The sequence below is a fragment of the Urocitellus parryii genome, chromosome 12 (assembly GCF_045843805.1).
Source record: "Urocitellus parryii isolate mUroPar1 chromosome 12, mUroPar1.hap1, whole genome shotgun sequence".
NCBI lineage: Eukaryota > Metazoa > Chordata > Mammalia > Rodentia > Sciuridae > Urocitellus > Urocitellus parryii.
The window spans coordinates 3,148,417-3,169,181 of NC_135542.1; the positions used below are offsets into that span (position 1 = coordinate 3,148,417).

At 41.2% G+C, this 20,765-nt stretch overlaps 2 protein-coding genes across 2 annotated transcripts in view; one reads left to right on the forward strand and one right to left on the reverse strand.

Moving 5' to 3' along the window:
- Window positions 1-7,383: 7,383 nt before the first annotated feature.
- Window positions 7,384-10,396, reverse strand: Sowahc (sosondowah ankyrin repeat domain family member C). Its single transcript, XM_077791952.1, has one exon. It carries the CDS (start codon window positions 10,303-10,305, stop codon window positions 8,707-8,709), a length of 1,599 nt encoding a protein of 532 aa, XP_077648078.1. The 5' UTR covers window positions 10,306-10,396; the 3' UTR covers window positions 7,384-8,706.
- A 145-nt stretch (window positions 10,397-10,541) lies between these two features.
- Window positions 10,542-20,765, forward strand: part of Septin10 (septin 10) — a 75,696-nt gene continuing 65,472 nt past the window's right edge. Inside the window, 2 exon segments of the mRNA XM_077791692.1 lie at window positions 10,542-11,047; window positions 12,874-12,949. Coding sequence (XP_077647818.1) covers window positions 10,792-11,047; window positions 12,874-12,949 — 332 coding nt within the window. The 5' untranslated portion in view covers window positions 10,542-10,791.

Sequence of the window (20,765 nt, forward strand, 5' to 3'; positions counted from 1 at the left end):
CGTGCTGCCTCTGCCTAAAAGAACCCCCCACCCCACCACCGTGCCTGCGCAGTTATCCTATCTTCTTTGTTGTATGTTGATCATCTCATATGAAGTGGCACCCCCTCTCTCCACAGAAAAAGTCTTAACTGGGCTTCTCCAGGAATTCTCACCATGGCTGATTTTGGGACGGTCAGCCAAAGAGTCTCTGAGAAAAAGTTCAATATGGATAAATTTCCTATTTTCCTGTTGCCCTGTTTAGCTTGGCCACTGGCCAGGAAGATACCAGCACTCCAGGTGCTGGGCAACCCCTTAATAAATTTTCACAAATGTATCCAGTATAGTAGTTTGTAGAAATGTGCTAAGGAGGCCTCTGGCCTTGAGCTGGGCTTCACAGAGATGTCTACATTTTTTAAGATAAGAAGAAGATACCAATTGGGCTCCATGGTAACAGCTGGCAGGGGAAGAAAGAAAGGGGAGAAGAAGCTCTCCCTTTTTCGGGTGCTGTCCTTGAAGTATTAACTTGCCTAAAACAGTGAAGGAAAAAGCTGCTTTTATGTGAACTTCAGCAGACTGTGAACTTCTGAGCCCCTCCCCTTACATGCTGGGTATAAAATTCTGAAACTCCCTGAACTCGGGGTTCAGGGGATTGATTGATTACAGCAAAGGCTGTACCCTCTGAACCTGGCTGCAGCCAAATAAAACTGTTTCCTGCTGTCTTCGGTGCCTTGCCTCGTTTGTCCCTACAACAATATATTTGTTATAGTAAATGAAAGCTGTCTAACATACCTACTAACTTTCCCAGGGACAGCCCCAGAGTGAAGTTTATCTCAAAACAACTTTGTAAGATGAGCTGAACCATGGTATTTATTTTTGTCTCAGCCTCAGACCACTATCCGTGGCCTCTTTTTTGAAATATTTTTTTTTAGTTGTAGATAGACACAATACCTTTATTTTATTTATTTATTTTTATGTGGTGCTGAGGATTGAACCCAGTGCTTCACACCTGCTAGTCAAGTGCTCTATTGCTGAGCCACAACCCCAGCCCCAGGGCCTCTTTTGAACATTTACGAACCACCTGTGTGCGCTGTGTGTCTATTATTGACTGAGGCAGACCCTGCCCCTTCACTAGCTGCTCAGTATGCAGAATCATCACATTCCTGTGGAGTTCAGTTGGCACCAAGATGACTCTAGGAGTAGACCCTGCCCAACCCCTATGCGAGTGTCCTGGGGCTGTCCAGACTCACCTGGGCTTGTCTGTCTCTTCTCTCTCCTCCTTTCCTTCCCCTACCCCAAATTTACCAACCTAGTTTTTGAAGTTTCTTTGGGAGATTGATTTTTGACTTCCAAGGTGGTATCCCAGCTTTTGGATGAGGAATCATGGTTTTCTAGTGGTTGGTTATGGATTAAGGAATTACCTCTCCTGAAAGGAATTCTCCTATAGTACCCTTCACTGGAGGACACCTTCATCCATCAATATGTTGGTTTCCTGGGTAAGACACTGGGGAAGATAATCAGGGTGAGATCACGTTTAGTCCAATAACATCCAGCTGTGCAGATATCAGGGTCATTTGCCAACGGCCAAACACTGGGACCAGTCTAGAGTTTGGTTAAAGGAAGCTCCATATATGTCCCCCTCCAAGAGATCCCAAAGTTGTGGCACCAAAAGTAGTCTGCAGGAGGCCAGTGGGTAAGAAGAATCGTTCCCTTCTTGAACCCATAACAAGTGGCTCTGGAGTGCAAGCATGAGTCAGGAATGACTGGAGATAGCAAAGACATCTGCTGTGGAGAACAGTCAGAGAGTTGGCAAAGAAGGCAGTGGCCCACGCAGGGGCACAGAGGAGAATGCCACTGAGTGCGTGGGACCAGAAAAGAAGCCACTAGGGATTTGCAGACAGCAATACTGCCAAAGCAAGCCTGTCCCAGCTATCAATGAAGCTCGAGAAAGACAGACCAGAGGCTACAAAGAGCACTATGTATTCTGAGAACTACAAGAAGCTTGAGTGTCTGAAGTTTGGGTGTGTGTGGGGGGGTGAGAACACCCAGGTGAGGCCCATGAGGCTCAAAAGTGCGCCAGGCTGTGTAATGGAAGGCGTTTTGGTAGTTCAAGACACAGGGATGGCATGACCAGATAGATGTTCACTTGAAAATCTTCTAGAAATGGAGATAGTAGACATTGAGATGGATTGAGGTCCTAAACAAAACCTCCTTGGAGGCCAAACTGTAACAGGTAGAATTCTCATCTTTGAAACCTCATAGTTGTGTCCTTTAGAGGAGAGAATCTAAATGTTATCTTCCCTGTACACACTTACTCAATATCTACATTGGATGTAGTAAAGACTGATATAAATGATTTACTGCTATAGTGTCATTTGAGTAAATGCATGACCATATAGTACATTTTAATATGAAAATAGATAATAAACTAAAGCAAAATACTTTTATTCATTTGAAGACCACACATAGTTAACTGGGCATCAAAGGTGTAGCAAGTGACTGATTTTTAGGAACACTTTGCAAATATTGAAGCTAATATACTTAAAGATTCTTTTCTTAAAAACATAAATATAGAAGCCTTTGTAGTAAAGATAAACTCCCACTTTTTCTAAAATGAATGATCAAAATTGAGATTGTGGACTACAGATGTATCAGTTTATGGTAGAGAAAATAAATGCTATGCTACTGTTTTCTTCCCAAATGGCTTTTGGTCTCTTGATTATGTGGGAGTGGATCTGAGCTCTTCTATTGATGCTTAAGTGCTCAGACAAGGTGGTTGGGGGCCAGAGAGAGGGGAGGTAAGGAAAAACACATGGACACATCTCAAACATTTTAGCAACTCCACTCTTCTGAGCTAATGAAATATTCTTCAATGACCCAAATGAATTTTACCTTAAATAAATAAATAAAACTCCAGCCAGGTGCAGTGGTGCATGCCTATTATCCCAGTGGCACACGAGGCTGAGGCAGGAGGATCCCGAGTTCAGCAACCACAAGATGCTAAGCAATTCAGTAAAACCCTCTCTCTAAATAAAATACAAAATAGGGCTGGAGATGTGGCTTAGTGGTTGAGTGCTGAGTTCAATCCCTGGTACCTGCCCCCAACAAAAAAAAATAAATAAAATAAAATAAAAACCGAGTCTTAATCTTCTCAATGTGAAGCTATATTTTTAGTGTTAAAGACATTACCCATGTCATCACTGATGCTTCTTTGTGGTTTTCTTCTTTTCTTACATAGTAGTATAAGTTCTCCACATCAAGATGTGATTGTCTTGTAAGCTTTGGATCAGCTTTGACTGTCTCTTATGTCCCCAGAGAAGTGGTGGGATCGAGTGCTTTACCACAAACCTAGGATGGAAGCTGATTTGAGCTCAAAGCTTTGTCTGCTAAGAATAGCTATGTGAACTTGATTAAGCAGTAGCTAGGGTCTTTGAATCTTAATTCCTCATCAATAAAACAGAGATAATAGAATCAAAAAGAGAGGGGTATTGTGAGAATTAAACAGCCTGGTTATTATAAGGTGTATTCTGAGAATTAAACAGCCTAGTTATTATAAGGTACTTACAACCACACCTGTCACACAGAGTAAGCTTCTTGAAAGTATAAACCATACTTTTCATACAGCCAAAGAAAATCCTTAGCCATTAAGTTTAGGATCTCCTTAGTGTAGACTTAACACACAACCATATATTTGAAGAGCTTACTATAATCAAGTAAGTGCCTATTCACTTCAAACTCTAAGGTCACATTTAGCAATACTGGAAATTTCCACAAAAATATCACTTACGTTCAATTCTATTTCTAGACTGTTAAATTCAAAGCATTTTATAGATCCAGAGAAATTTTTGTGTTATTGTTTTTGCTTTTTGCAGTGTTAGGGGTAGAAGCCAGGGCTTCGTGCACACTAGGCAAGTGCTCTACTATTAAGCAACATCAAACCCCAGAAAAGAATTCTAAGGGGGAATTCTAGGTTCTTTGATCAAAACGACAAAACGTTGGGTTACAAAACCCAACTACCGGGCTGGGTTTGTGGCTCTGTGGTAGAGTGCTTGCCTGGCATGTGTGAGGCACTGGGTTTGAGTTCGGTTCTCAGCACTACATATAAATAAATAAAGGTCCATCAACAATGAATAAAACATTAAAAACAAAACAAAACCAACTACCATGATCCTATTTCACCCAATTGGTGAAGAGTTGGTTAATTTCATTCTAAGTCAGGGTGCCTTTGGCTAAAGCTTTGGACAGAATAGCTATAGAACAGTATCTCTTGAGAAACAATCCCTAAGAAGGGTGCTTAAAAATGATCTGTTTTTAACTTTTCAAGTGTTCCCTTAAGCTCTGACCCAACACTGCCAAAGGCTGAGTGTTCTATTTCATGAGGCTGTCCATGATATATTTAAAATGATTATTAGAAAATTCTCTATGCTCAACTAAGCTTCATTTCTCTATGCTTTTGCTCCTCAGGGTTTCACAGAATATATAGTCTGTAATGTTCCTTAAAGTACTTAGAATAATTAAGGCCAGTTACAAGTCAGCTTGTAAGATAGATCTTTCATATAGTCAAATTTAGTTTTGAAAACCTCTTAAATTACTAACAAATCAAAGTCCTAATAAAGCCAATTTTACTTCCAGGATTAGAATAAATAACTGTTCTTTTGGCTAAGCTGCAGATGAGGTAGTTGGCTGGCATTTAAGAGCTGCGCTGGATGAGAAATGCCTTTATTTAACATGAATACACATTGTTGATTTATCTACAATAGGCTATGACTATCAAATGTTTTCCATTTAAAGACCCACTTATGGAATATCTTTAACCGTTCAGGTACTGTCCTAGAGGGGGACATTTGCCATACATTCCTAACCAATTGTGTGAAAAAGTAGGCAATTTATTAACAAAATGGTGAAGCCACTTAACTGAGATGAAGTTAACAGTTAAAGATCAAGAAGAAAAAGGTATGATAATGTGAGAGTGCTGTTCTTGGGGTGGGATGGTGGATCACAGAGTGATATAAAGAACCCTTCTGCTATATCTTGAGAAACAAACACATAGAATCACCTCCCAGTCTTCTAATAATTACTTTATGAAGATATGACTCATCATCAAAGGGGCAGTGGTTTGTAGTAAATTAAAAGGGCATTTACTTTTGGCATTAACCATAAAAGAACTTCAAATAAAATAAAGCTATTGATTTAGAAGAGTTAATAATTTTTTGATAAACATTTCAAAGATATCTTCAATTACTTGAATTGATCAATGACTCCTTTTAAAACAGGTACTGCTAAAAGACAGACTTGGGTCTAGAAACACAAAAATTTTACTAATCCTATAGATATATAAATATGGATTTTCATAAAACAACAACAAAAACTACAGCAGCAATCATTGTGGGATCTCCCTAAGAGAGAACAATAGTGGACAATTACACCAAGGATTCCCACATTCCTTTTCGATCTGATACAGATGAATTTTATAAACTAGAGATCAAAGGCAACCTTGATGAGGAAATGAATTAACATTGGATGCTTGAAGAAAAATGGATATTGAAGAAAAGGGAAAAAGCAGTTCCACATCTGCCTTAAGGCTGGATATGGGTAGGGAGAGTTTACAGCAGATGGTGTGTGTCCAATTCACAGTTTGTTTTCTTTTTAAAAGGTAGTGGCAGGGGCTGGAGTTGTAGCTCAGCAGTAGAGCACTTGCCTCAAACATGTGAGGCATTGGATTCCTCAGCACCACATAAAAATAAATAAACAAAATAAAGATATGTCCATATACAACTTTAAAAAAAAGGTAGTGGCAGACATCCTACCTGTCTTCATGTTGATTCCTCCATCAGTGCTGCTGAGTACATCAGTTTTGCTAAAAATCTGACAATTCAAAGTGCAGGATGGTTAACAATATGGAAAAGTAGACTCTGAAGATCTTACTGCCATTTACTGTGTGACCCTGAACAGCCATCAAGCCTCATTTTTATCTGTGAATAAGCAACATGTGGGCGGTGACCTTAAGGGATAGGAAAAGGGAAATACAATCTTCAAAAAGCATTTTTTTTGAACCATAAAACACAGTATATGTAACATGGCTAAACAACTATTGGAATTAAGACAATTCAGAGAGAAATTTTAGTGTGAACCTTTTATTTTGACAAAAACAAACTTTACAGAGTTTACATTCTCAAACTCCCAAACTTTCACTTACTCAAAAAATGAGAGACAAGGCATCCTAGACTCCAACATTTTAGGTATGAATAAACTAGTACCAGATTTTTAAGTTGCATTTTACATACTACAAAAATAAACTGTGACAAACATTCACTAGTTTCAAGTGTACCCATAAGAAACACATGAACATACCTGTGTTTTTTTTTTTTTTTTTTTTACCACTCTCATGTCAATAAACATCTAAGTGTTTGACATATCTAAGTGTTTAATGGTAGGCACAATTCTATGAATATTAAATTCACAAATTATTTGTTTTTTATAATCGTGATTAGGAAACTGAAAAACAGGAATGTAGAGTTCAGTAGCTGAAAATGCTACACTCACTGCACACAATCACATGTGAAAAAGAATGTTACCAGTAGTTCCCCCTTTTGGGAATGACTTTTTGAAAATTTAAAATATTATTTTACCAGAAAATTTATCTTTGGTGTGAAGAGCAGGTTAAGTGATGTACTGATAATCTCTGAAGACCTAGCAAATTATAGATTTTGTGCATAGTTACTAATATATCTTTAAGAGATTAATGCTGACTGTTCAACAGTATCTTCAGAAGGTTCTGAAGTGTCTATTCCTATAGTTGCCATAGCTTTACATGTCTATGAAATTTAAGATTCCTCAATGGGAAGTTGTAGCTTATTCTTATATAAGACACAGGTAATATGTAGAATCAGGCTGTTTTGCACTCTCAAGGAACTTATTTTCAATTACAGAAAATTACATTGTTTTTTTTCACCCATAAATGTGAATGAAAGCACTTCTCAAATGTACATGGTCCATTTCCCAAATCCTAAAACAAAAGTGAGGGCACACAAATGGATAATCATTTATGTTTTATGTGAATATTTTTTATTCATCTTTAAACAAATTCAACTGCCATCTACAGATAGATGTGACAAATTTGTTACCAATTTCTATGTCTTGGGAAATTAAAGATCTAAGAACTTTAAATGTTGAGGCTATGTGCAATGCATTCCTGGATTCACTCTGCAAGCTATTTTCTCACTCCTCTATCCTGTAGGCTGTATCAACTTAAGTTTCAATATCAGGAGAATAAAAAGACTAAGGGAAAAGGCCTTGATCAAATATATCCCCTATGAAAATTTCTAAACTTGTTATGAAAAGACTTAATATGCTTGTGAGATAAATCTTGAAGTAATAATTATAAAACCATTTACTCTCACACAAATGAGTGAAATGTAGTTAATAATCATACTTAAACAAGTCTTTAATTTTAATGAATGGTATTTTTCACTTATATACAAAGGAATTCAATAGCTAGCAGCATTTAAATATGGAAATAGTTCCATCTCTTCTCTTTTCCTTTTATAAAGTGCCATTTTTAACTGGGCAGATTTAACACCCAGCTTTTCAGTAACTACAGTATAGCTCTTTGAATATATTCAAAGAAAGGTAGGAAAATTGACTTACTATTTTAAACAATTGCAAAATGTTGCACAAAGCATAGAAACTATGAGTGTATTAGTAAAATAAAAGTCTCTTACCCAAGAATCATTAAGCAGTAAGTTGATTAAATAATTACTTCATAGAAGCATTGGTTCGCTAATATTTATGCCTTTTTTTTCTTCTTATTCCAATTGTCTAAACCAGAAATGGTTTCTGCTTAAGCACCATTAGGGTTATGTCAAACAAAAGAGAACCAATGGTTGTATGATTCCTCAGAATACAAATCCTAACAAACTTAGACTTTCAGAATAGGAAAACAAATTAAGTGTCAATCAGAATGAGAGGCAATATTTTATTCAAACATACATAGGCTGCTGAGTGTTCTCTTTAAACAAGAAGGTGTAGTTATAAATAATGTACCGTAATACTTGAGTGCAGTGGAGTTAAGATAGGTGAAATCCAGAGTACAGATTAACTTAAAAGTGACGGTTGCTTAATTCTTTGTTCAGTGATTAAAACTGAAATTGCTTTAAAAAATAATAACTAACCTGCTACTTGCAATACGAATAGATTGCCAACAGGATTCCCATTTTACTTACATTATTCTCTACTCAGTACTTTTGCATCTCAACTCTGACCTTGCCTTCAGTAGTACCTTAAAAAGCAATTACTAAAACTACAGGGCAGCATGTAGTTTTGTTCACACTTAAAAATACTACCAGTTTCATTACAATTTGCATTTTTGTTGCTCTTGAGAGAGTAACCACTGAGAAAAACAGATACATAAAAAGTGCAACATTGTATCCGTTAAAACAAAGGAATTCAGTTATCAATTCAGTCCCCCTAGATATAATTCTAATCCTCAGAAAAAGGGACCACAGGTCAAAGGGGTGGAATGGGAAGAGGCAGAGGTCAATGTATGATCAATCAATTAATAAAGAAATCTACTTCACCCAGAAAGCTAGCTGGAGGGGAATTCCTCTCTGCCCATCACAATCCCTCACAAAAGAATGCACCAGTTTTTTCTGGTCTCCTTTCCTTACTCCAGTATTCTAGTATTCTATCCTGAAGACACACAAACCTTAGCATTTCTAAAAGAAATCATTTTTACCCAAACACATTGGACTTCGGTCTTAATTTGAATGAGGATGAGTGGCCCTTAAGAGATCGTTCCTCCTCCTCTTCCCCTTCCTCCAGCGGCTGCTCTGGGTCCCTGAAAGTGGGTGTGGTGTGGATGATCTGGGTTTTGAAGCGGATTTTGTTGAGTCTGGGTTTTATCCGCCCACTAGAGCTGCTAGAGGCTTTGCGACTGGGATCCTTGGCTTTGCCTCCAGCCCATCCCTCAGCCAAGTGGAGATGGTGATGATGGTGGTGATGGTGGTGATGATCCCCCGCATCCTCCAAGACATGAGAGAGTTTATAGGTGATCAGGTGCGACGGGAGCACCTTTGAAAGTCTCCAACGTCCACCCCCGCTACCGGCAGCGCTCTCCCCATCCTCCTCATCCAGGGCTCCCACCAGGTTCTTAATCTCCTCCGCGATACTCTGACTCAGGTACTGAGAGGCCTTTCTCCCGCTGTAGTCCCTGATGTCCACATCTGCGTCGTAGGCCCCCACCAGTAGCTTGACGACCTCCACGTGCCCGTGCATCGCGGCCAAGTGCAGGGCCGTGTAGCCGGCACTCGTCCTGGCGTTGATGTTCACTGGCAGCTGGTGTTTGTTAGCGAAGTTGACCAGCAGGGCCAGGAGCTCCTGCCGGCCATGCTTGGCGGCCCAGTGCAGGCAGGTGAAGCCGGTGATGAAGTCTCGCTTGGTCAGCAGGCCGGGCTCGCAGGTCAGCAGACCTTCCAGGCTGTCCCACTTGCCGTCCGAGGCCGAGAGCATCCAGGCGTGCTCCAGAGGGTCCAGGGTCACCGAGCCGCCGCCGCTGCTCTCCTCCTCGGCGGACGACGAAGCCACCGACGCGCTGTCCGAGTCGCCCCCGCCTCGGCCGCGACCTCCCCCGGAGGAGCTCCCCGGGCTGCTGCCCCCAGGACACACGCTCCTCTTCAGTTGCGGGGAGCTGCCCAGCACCAGGTCCCGGAAGTTCTGGCGGGCAGACCTCGGGGTGGCGGGCCCTCCCAGGGAGCTGCTGGGGTCCGCCTCCTGGCCGCCGAGCGGTGGGGGGTCCAGGTCCTCGCCGGGGCCCGGGACCGGCATCTGGGGGAGGGCCGGGACGCCGCGCCTGGAGTTCTTCCTCCGGGCCCCGCTGCTCAGCGGCTGCCCTCGAGCGGCGGTCGGGCGCTCGGGATCGCCCGGCTCCGGGTCCGGCTCGGGGGGCGCCTCCGGGTCGGCCGCCTCGGGGTCCGCCGCCGGGGGGCGCGGGCCGCCCTCCCCGGACCCAGGCGGGTGGTCTGGGGCTTCCGTCTCCGCGGTCACCTCGATGTGAGGCGGGTCCCTGGGAGGCGCGGCCTCTGGTGGCGTGGACCCCGAGCAGAACCTCTTCTTGAGGTACACATACTTGGCGCCATCGGCGGGATCGGTGCGGACGGTGGCCACGGCGTTGACCAGCTCCTTAAAATGGGCGCGGGCCCGGGCGCGCTGCTCGGGCTCGCCGCCCAGGGCGCCCCTGAAGTGGTCCACCAGGTCGGCCTGCCGGGCTCGTCCCCCATGTTCCGAGAGGAACGACAACACGGCCTCGGGGCCCAGCTCGGCTGGCCCCTCCATCCGCCGCGGCGCTGGTTCTCCGTCGGCTCAGCCCGGCCCCATCACCGCGCGGTCGGAGGTCCTGGAACCCGGCTAGCTCCCTGGCTCCCGGCTGAGGCGTCGGCAGGCACTCAGACACCGCCGGGCCCCCGCCGCGCCCGGGCAGGCACGCCCCCGCCCGCTCGCCCCGCCCCGCCCGCTCGCCCCGCCCTGCCCGCTCGCCCCGCCCTCAAGCCCGCCCATTTCCTGTCTCCGCCGAGGGCTGCAATCTCGGCTCCCGCCGGTCGCTGGCGGCCCCGCCCACTTCCGGTCTCGGTGAGCGGGTGGGCCACCGCGGTTCCCGCCAGCTGCGGGAGTCTTGGGGGCGTTTCTCCTCACGTCTGCTCCTTCGTGTCTCCACTTTCCTTCCTTCACCCTCCCCCGCACCTACTTTTAAGTCCTCTAAAACGTTGAGAGGCACTCCTTGGAGGGACTGGCCGGGCGCGCGGGAAACGTTTGGCGTGGTCCATGGCGGGTCCCCGCGGCCCCAGGGGCTTGGCCACGCCCCACCCTGAGCCCAGCCGCGGAGGCCACCCCCGTCCGTTGGGCGGCCCCGGCCGCGCGCCGGCCCTACCCATCCCGTGCCCCGCGAGTGGTTCCTCTCGGGTCCGCCCCACCCGGCCTGCCTCTCCGACGTCGCCGCCGGGACGCGCTCCCGGGCCAGGTCTGAAGCCGCCGCTTCGCTGCCCCCCACCCGGGATCGATGGAAGAGGCGCAGCGCCTGGTGAGTTCGCCACCCTGCACCCTCGGCCGGGGGCTCCGGGGACGCGCCCCGCCGGCCCTTCCTCAGCCTCCGCCCTCCGGGCCGCTCGGGTCGGGCTGGGACGGTGATCCGCGCCCCTCCCCGGGCGCGGCCGGTCCCCGGCGGAGATTCGGGTCTGCTCGCGGCGGACCCTCCCCGCTGAGGCGCAGGGCCAGGCTCCGGGGAGCTGGGGAGAGAGCTTTTTGCGTGACTTCTCAGTCTATGCCCAGACGGGGAGATTAAGTTTAGAACCGTGGGCGGGTCCCTGGCTGTCCTAACGGTCCCTGAGCGCGCAGTGTGGACGAGACAGCGGAGTAAGGTGGGAGAGCTGTGCGCCCGTCCGCGGTGCCTCCCTGGGTCGCCTCGGGCTTCCGCGGCTTTCCCAGCCGTCGGTGGCTTTCAGGTGGTGTCCCTTAGGATTTGGACCTTTTCATTTCCCGCCTTGCACCCTGGCTCTCTAAAAGAACGCGGTCCAGCGTTTCAGGTGACTTTGGCACCTCTATCTTGTTTGCCCGTTAAGACACTGGTTCTCAAAGTGGCCACAGGTATTTTCATCCCCACACCGTGTGTGGTTTGCCTTTTGTAATATTCTCATTCTCTTAGAAGCCTACGGAGAGTTTTCCAGAAGCCAGTGGGATCTGTCCTTGCCTAGGTGTGGGTTTGTTTTATGGAGCTTGGACCAGAGTTCTGCTCGGATTCCACCCAGGTCTCTTTCCACTCTAGAACGTATTTCGAAAAGTCTCAGATTTTCTCTTTGTTACCATGGCCCTTTGCTCACGTTGTTGAAGGAAAATATCAAAGGATCGTGGTGAGGAAGGTGTGTTATAAACTGATTCGTTGAGTAATCTTCACTATCAAATCATACTTGATCAGAAGAGAGCGCCTCAGTTAATATTGGATTTCTTGTCGATTTCCAGCGCTTAAGCTTGCTCTGAAGCTGTTTTCTAATTAAACTTTTTATTTTGAGATCATTGTAGATTCTCATCCAGTTGTAAGAAAGAATATAGTAATATCCCTCTCCCCTTTATGCAGTTTTCTCGATATTTGTCTAAATGTAGTACAACATGAATATTGACTGATACAGTGAAGATAGAGGCCCTTTCCCTCACCACAAGTTCTCTCAGATTGCTCTTTTATAATCACACCCACTTAGTTCCCTGTCCCATCTCCTCTTTAATCCCTCTTAATCAGTAATTTGTTACTCATTTCCATAAATTTTTATCTCAAAATTTATGTGATTACTGAGTCAGTAATCTTTTGGGATTGGATTTTTTTCACTCAGCAAAGTTCTCTGGAGATTCATCCAAGCTGTTGCAAGCATCAGAAGTTGTGAATGTACCACACTTTGTTTGAAGGCCATTAGCTTGTTTTCAGTTTGGGGCTATTATGCATAAAGCTGCTGTAAACATCCCTGTAATTTATAGTGTAATGTCATGTAAACATTAGGTTTTTTTGATTTGTTCTTTTTAAATTTACATAACAGTAGAGTGTATTTTGACATACATACACAGAGTATAATTTATTCTAATTAGGACCCCCTTCTTGTGGTTGTATTTGATGTGGAATTTCACTGGAGTATTCATATGTGAACATCAGGAGACTTATGTCCAATTCTTTCTACCATCTTTCCTATCCCTACCCTCCTTCCTCTCCTATCAGAGAGAACAGTCTACCTTTATTTTTTTGGGGATTGGCTTCAGTTCTCCCATGCTCATTTATGCAGTTGCTGAATTATGTGGTAATTGCGTCTTTAGTTTAATAAGAAACTACCAAACTGTTTCCTAATATGTTTGAACCATTCTTACCAGCAGTGTATGAGAGATCTACTTTCTTCACATCCTTGTCAACATTTAACGGTGTCCTCATTTTTAGCCATTCCAATAGGTATGTATGATGTTGTGGTTTTCAGGTGCATTTCTCTAATGTCTAATGATGTTGGACATAGATGGTATTTCCTTTTTTGGGTAATGCTTCATCTCTTTTTTGAATTTTCTAATTGAATGTTTGTGTTTTTTTTTTTTTTTTTTTGGGCTATTGAAGGATTTTTTAAAAAAAATGTATCTTAGATACCAGTCCTTTTTCAGATATGTAGTTTGCAAATGCTTTCTCATTCTGTACTTTTGTCTTTTCCTCCTCTTAATAGGATCTTTTGCAAAACAAGGATTTTAAAAATTTTATGAGGTTCATTTTATTAAGTTTTCCTTTTATGGATTTGTGCTTTTTTGGTGTCAGTTTAAGAATTTTTTGCCTAATCCTAGATCCTGAAGATTTTCTCTTTTTTTTTTCCCTTAAAAGTTTCATAGTTTACAATTTACATTTAATCCCATGATTGTCCATTTTGAGTTAATTTTTCTACAAGATGTTAGACTTTAGTCAAGAGCTTATTTGTGGTTTAGGGATGTCTAATTGCTTTGGTTGAAAAAGTTCTTATTCCTCTATTGAATGGCTGTGTTTTTGTCAAAAGCCAGTTGAACATATTTATGCTAGCTTATTTCTGGGTTCTATCAACACATATACCATTGATTCTCATAACATTGCAAGTCTTGTAACTTACTTGTAAAGTTGTAAGTCTTGTAACCTTGTAAGTAAGGGTAGACCCATTCCTCCTACTTTTTTAGGAGGAATGTTTCCCCCTTTTTTTCAAAAACTTTTTAAGCTAATTCTTTACCTTTCTTTAATTCTTGCCTTTCTTTGTAAGTTTTAGAATCATTTTGTGTATATCTAAAAAAATATCTTATTGGGATTTTGTTAAGAATTACATTATTATATCTGTATATCAGTTTACTGAGGATTGATATCTTTACTATATTGTCTTCTACCTTATAAACAGTATTTCTGGTCATTTCTTAATATTAGTTTGATTTCTTTCATTATGCAGTTAGCATACAGTCCTGCATGTTTTGTTAGAGTTATACTTTCATGCTTATGTATTTAATTTTTTAAGGAAATGTAAATGATAATTGCTTTTAAATTTCATCTTCATTGGTAACAGGAAATATAATTGTTTTTTGTATGTTTATCTTGTATCCTGTGACCTTGCTAAATTCATTTGTTCTAGGAGTTTGGATTCCTTGAGGTTTTCTATGTGGATAATCATGCCATTTGCAAATAGAGACAGTTTTATTTCTTCCTTTTTACCATTTCCTTCCAGCCTTATTGTGTTGGCTGGATTCTAGCCCTTTGTTACTACTGTTTTTTTTTTTTTTTTTTAAGCATTCAAATCAGTAACAGTGGTGAAAGCAGAACAGTCTCCTTGTTGTTATTGTTGTTTCCTTCTTTTTGGGAAGAAAGCATTCAGTCATTTCATGATACCTATGAAGTTTGTTGTAGATGCCCTTTACTGACTTCATGAGGGATAATGGTCTATAGGTTTTATGTACTGTCAGTCAAGGTAATACTAGCTTCATGAAATGGGTTGAAAACTCTCCCTTGAAAGAGATTGTGTAGAATGGGTGTTAATTCTTTAAATGTTTGGTAGGATTCTTCAGTGAAACTGTCTGGGCCTGGAGATTTCTTTTTTGAGCGTTTTAATATTACAAATTCAAGTTTCTTTAATAGTTACAAGGCTATTCACTATTATTGGGAAAGTTGGGGCAGTCTGTGGTTTTTAAAGAACAGAATCATTCCTTCCAGTTTTCAGATTTACATAAGTAGAGTTGAACATAGTATTGCCTTAGTATCCTTTGTTGGCATCAGGTTCTGTAGTGCTATTCCCTGTTTGAGTCCAAATGTTGGTAATTTATGTCTTTTGTCTTTATCAGTTCTGATACCAGTTTGTCAATTTTATTGATCTTTTCAAAGAACTGGCTCCTTGTTTTATTTATTTATTTTAATTTTTCTATCTTTAGTATAAGTAGTGATTTCTGAGATTATCTTTTTTTGGAAGTATTTTTCTTTTCTTTCTTTGCTTGGGGTTTATTTTGCTTCTTTTCTGGGTTTTTGAGGTTCTTAGATTATTTATTTGAGACTTTTACTATTCTGATGTATTCATTTAGTGGTATGATCTAGCTTTAGCCTTTCTAGAAATAAGACAACAAATGTGCTTTCTTCTTAGGCTGCTACTAGAATTGAAATGGTCTAAGATGTAATACTGTGTACATTGTAGGTTAAATAAGGCATTTGTGAACCTACTCAGGACTATTCTAAAACTAAGCAGGTTACTAAAATGAATTTTTGGAAAATACAACTTATTTGTATGATTATAGTTCATACTAGCTTTAAATGAATATAGACTTTTTGTAAAAGTTCGGTACTGAGGTAAATTTTAAAGGAAGAGATGGCCATAGATTAGTAGAGAGTAGCTGGCTAGATATTTTAGGCAGGAAGACTGTTTCAGATTCTGCTCGCACAGTCAACCTTAAAATAACATGAGAAGCTTTTCAGTTGTATTACAAATCTAAAAAATATGGCTTTAAAATTTTTTAACGTCTGTTTAAAAATTGAGGACTTTAGTCATTATTTTTGTCTTTTAGTTTAATTTTACCTTTTTAGTAGTCCAATAATCTTTGCAAATGTTAACATATTCAGCCTATTTTTTATGTATGAAATTGTCTTATTTCTTATTCAATTTTTTATGAAGTTGACTTTTATGGCTTTAACTATGTCTGCTCTGGTAACTGAATGTGACCAGATGCTGATGTTAAAGTTCAGTGTGGCAAGTAATTTACTTGTGTTATCACATTTTATAATTTTCATTCCTATTGAGTACTGTTAATCTCCCTCCTTCTCTCTCTCTTCCTCTGTCTCTCTGGATGAGAGTCGACTTTCTCAAATTTGGTTGAACAAAATCTCTCTTGTTTGGTTCTTGTTGTCATTGTACCTCCTTGCCCCAGGCCCTTACACATGGTGTTGCTGGTCACTTAGTGCTTCAGCATTTTGCATCTGTTGTCACCAGACGTAGTTCATTCTAACAACTTTTTAGAACCATACATTTATACTGATGTCATGTTAGCTCTTCTCTGTTGTGACATAAATCATTGAGATTCTTTCTAGGGACTCTCTGTTTGGTAGAAGATAGGCTTTTTCTTATATAGTAACAGAGATTCTATTGTATAGAAAATAATTATAATTTAGTTTCTGCATCACTCTGAGGGCCAAAAGAACCTAACACTGCTTTATAATTTGAACAGTTGAAGAAAGTATTTTAATTTTGTTTTGTATTTGCATATTTCCTGTATATTATATTGTTTATAAAATTACATATATCAAGAGGACTTTAGTTATTATTTTAATTATTTAGTTTATCAGATTTTTTTTTAGCTACTGCTTTCCCATTTATTGATTAGTTTATCTTTTAATACAAAGATTCTGTTACTGTTATGGTTTGGATATAAGGTGCCCCCCCCAAGCTTCTGTTTATGCAGGAATATTCAAAGGTGAAATGCTTAGATTATGAAGGCTATAATCTTATCCGTGCATGCTAATTTTGAATGACCAGGTGTAACTGTAGGCAGGTGGGGTGTGGCTGGAAAAGATGGATCACTGGTGTGGGGGGGGTCTATCCTGGAAGGATACATCTTCTCTGTGGTCCCTTTCCCTACTCTCTTTTAACTCTGCCATTACCTGATCAGGTTTCCTCCACTGGGACCTTGCTACCTGGGGTGCTGTCTCATCTTGGGCCCAGAGAAATAGGATTGGCCAACTGTGGACTGAGATCTCAGAAACTGTGAACCCCAAATAATCTTTATGCTCTAAGTTGCCTTGTCCAATGTCCTGGTCACGGCAACTTAAAGGCCAAATAAAACATTACATTTCTATGAGTTAACTTTTTTTATTGAAGTATAATGTACATAGAGTAAAATCTAACTGTTTTAATATAAAGTCCAGTGAGGGTTTGTTTTTGGTTTTTGTTTGTTTGTTCTCTTTTGCTATGTCAGGGATCCAACTAGGGCTTGACACATGCCAGGTAAGTACTCTACTACTGAGCTACATCTCTAGCTCAGAATTTTGATGAGTGCATATGTTGATGTAACCACAGTTAGGCTACTAATTTCATCACCCTAGAAGTTTCCTTTGTAGTCAGTCTCTCTTGCCACTGTTCTCTGACAGCCACTGACCAGTTTCTCTGCCTCTCATTGTGTCATGTGTAGGTATTATTGTAGCCTTTGAGCTGACCTCTTTTTTAAATGTTATGCTTTTAAGATTAGTTCATGTTCTTGCACATTCCTTTTTGTTGCTGAGTAGTATTCCATTCTGTGAATGTGCCTATACTACAGTGGAGCTCACTTTTTCCACTTAGTGTTTGGGGCTGTTTCCTATTTGGGGCAATTATAAATGAAGCTACTATATGTATTCACTTGTACATTTTTATGTAAATGTTTTCATTTTTCTTGAGTAAGTATTTAGTTGTGGGACCCCTAAGTAGCAGCTAGTGTATGTTTAACTTAATAAGAAACTACCAAACTGTTTTCTAAAATGGTTATACCATTTTGCATTCCCACCAAATGAATGAGAGTTCTTGTTCCATTTCCTTGTCAGTACTTGATATTGTCAGGCTTTTTTCGTATGTATGGTGATATCTCATTGAGGTTTCAGCTTGTATTTTACAAGTGACTGAAGATGTTGAACATTTTGTCATGTGTTTATTTGACATCTTTGGTGACATGCCTGTTCCAATCTTGGACTATTTTCTAATTATTATCAAGTTATGAGTTTTTTTAAAAATACATATTTTATTAAGTCCTTTATGAGACAAGTGAATTACAAGTGTTTTATGTTAATCCACTGATTAGTAAGCATAACTGAAAGCCAGGTGCGATGGTGCACTCCTGTTATCCCAGCGACTTGGGAGGCCGAGGCAGAAGAATCATCAAGTTCAAAGCCAGCTTCAGCAACATTGAGGCACTAAGCAATTCAGTGAGACCCTGTCTCTAAGTAAAATACAAAATAGGGCTGGGGATGTGGTCAGTGGTTGAGTGCTCCTTTGTTAAATCCTGCCCCCACCCCCCAAAAAGAAGTGTAAATGAAGAGGATTTTTTTCCCCATTTTCTAGGCTTTCTTTTTGTGATCTTGTTTCCCTTGCTATACTGCATCATTTTTAAAAATAGCTATCTTGTCTCCTTTGAGATGCATTTGCACCGTTGTTGAAAATTTCTTCTCCATCTTCTGCATTCCATCCCATCATTCTCTTCCCTTCACGGCACTTACACACTTTGAGCAGAGGCAGGCAAATTAGAAAACACACTCACATAAGCCCTCTTGAGAAGGGAGGGCTTTATATGGGACAAATAAGAGAAGGAACACCCAGGTAAGGTGTCTGGCAGTTGCAGAGGTAGTGATGTGGAGTTTGGGTATGTTTAGAGAGCTGTCGGGGACTAGATGAAGCTGGAGAGGTAGATGAAATTGAATCCTATAGGGCCTTGGTAACAAGAGGAGAGTGTGGTCTGGGGCAAAGGATCACCTTAGCATAATTGTGTTGGTGTTTGCCAAAATGGGTAAAAGAGGGATAATCGTGATAATTTTCTCTTATCTGTTATTGTGTTAACTTTATACAGCTTCCTAGAAAGTTTTGTTCACTACCTTTCTTGGGTTAAGGTAGATCAAGCATTCCTGTGTGGTTTTTGTGATTTTTAATAAGAATACAAAAATATTTGCCTGGTTTTTCGTTGACTGAACTTTCCCAAAGGAGATATAGAGGAGCTGGGGTTCAAAGCCTCCTGTCATTATTGGGTTCTCCTTGTAGCACAGAACCTGTAAGAGGGGCATTTAACCATTATGCCTTCATTGCCACTCCCAGATCGTTCTGTTCTCCCTTGTAGCAGTTCCCAGTCACTCAGCTGTCCAGGCTGTCTACTCACTGCTTCTCTCTCTTGACATTCCTGAAATCTTGTCTCCCAGGTCTGGCTGCTAACTCTCTGCATTTGTCTAGCATTAGAACTGTCAAAATTCTGAGTTATTTCAGTATCTATTTAGATTATCCTTTAATTCCTCCACCTTCTTAGTGTTTGACTCCCTCTCTGTCAGTGTTATCTGTTACTTTAGCAACTCCTTGCAGTTAATACCTCATTACCAATGTCTGTATCCATCACAATGTGTTTCAGTCATTCTCCTCTGACCATACCTTTAGTTCCTCAATTCTGTGACCTAATCTGTTAATCTACTATCTTTTGTTTCCCTTATGTCCTTCATACCTTTTTTCCACTTTTTCCATGCTTTGAGTCCATGATAATAACCATTTATAATCAGATCCTGAAAGTGCTGAACTTTGTCTCTTGCCTCATTCTCTCCTGACCAAAGCCCACACTTAAGTAAACTAAACTGTCCCTTTGACTCCACTCTTGTGCCTTCACAGCTCAGTGTGATAGAGGAAAATCATGTTGAATGGTCTCACTTTATGACCTTAAACTCTGTGTTAGTCCCCTTTCTGTTATTGTAACAAAATAATAGAGATCATCAACTTATAAAAAGAAGGTTTTTTTTTTAGAGGTTTCAGGCTATAATTGGCTGCATTGTTTGTGGGCTAGTGAAGAGGCAGCACATAATGGCAGGGGTGAGTGATAGAACATGGCTTGGCTGTTCTTCTCATGGAAAGCAGGAGGCAAAAGAGAAAAAGAAAGTGACTCATATATCCCAATGATCTAAGAACCACGCCACCCCCACCCCTACCCCTCACTAGGCTCTACCCCTTTAAAGGTTTCTACCACTTCCCAAAGGTGCCAAGTTGAGGGGCAAGGCTCTAGAATATGGACCTTTAGGGTGCATTTTAGATCTAAACTCTAGGAGCTCTTTAAGAGGCTCTCATTGTAGCTAAAGACTGTATTTTCTTAGTTCATTCACCATCTCAATTCTTTTAGATCAATTTTTTTAAAGGGTCTCCACAGGCTTCTAAATTTCTTTTACCTTCTTTGACTGTTTCTTGATCTTTTGGAGTGTTGTTTCTTAATCCCCCGCCTTTAAATTGGGGACCATGGCTCATTTCTGTGATTCCTTCTCTGTTAATTATACTCTCAATCCTTGAGTGATTTCACCTCATCAGACAGCATGCAGTACTGACTGAATTGATACCAGACTTCAGAATTTCTACTTTCAGTGAGTTCAGATATCTCTGTACTCTTGACTCTATTCAACTACCTACTCAGTACCTTTACTTCAATGTCTAATAGGCATCTCCATTGTAACAAGCTCCAGAATGAACTCCTGTCTTTCCCAGTCCTCCTCTCTAGTCTTTCTAATTCCAGTGAATGGAAGCTCCACCTTTATAGTTATTTTTCACATCCCATATTGAGCCTACAGCAAGTGCTATCATTTCTACCTTTGAAGTAGATTCAAATTTCAACTACATCTTACTTCTCCCACTGCTAACATTGCTGACTTCATCTCTTTTTCTAGACTAATGCAGTGGTCTCTTAACTGATCTTGTTTTTATGTGCCATTTTTCTTTTTTCTTTTTGAACTGAGAATTTAACCCAGGGGCACTTAACTACTGAGCCACATCCCCAACCTTTTTTTTTGTATTTTATTTAGAGGCAGGGTTTCACTGACTTGCTTGGGGCCTCACAAGTTGCTGAGGCTTAGAACTAGGGATCCTCCTGCCTGAGGCTTCCAAGTTCCTGGGATTATAGCCACCATGCCCAGCCCATTTTTCAATTTACTCTCAACTGTAAATTGCTTTAATGAACCTTTAAAAACAAGGAGAGTTCATGTTCCTTTTATGCTAAAAACCTTTAAAAGCCAATTCCTTGAAATAAGTCATAGGAACCCT

Excerpts from the sequence above, each read along its gene's own strand:
- Sowahc (XM_077791952.1), bottom strand. The coding sequence starts at position 10,305 with ATGGAGGGGCCAGCCGAGCTGGGCCCCGAGGCCGTGTTGTCGTTCCTC.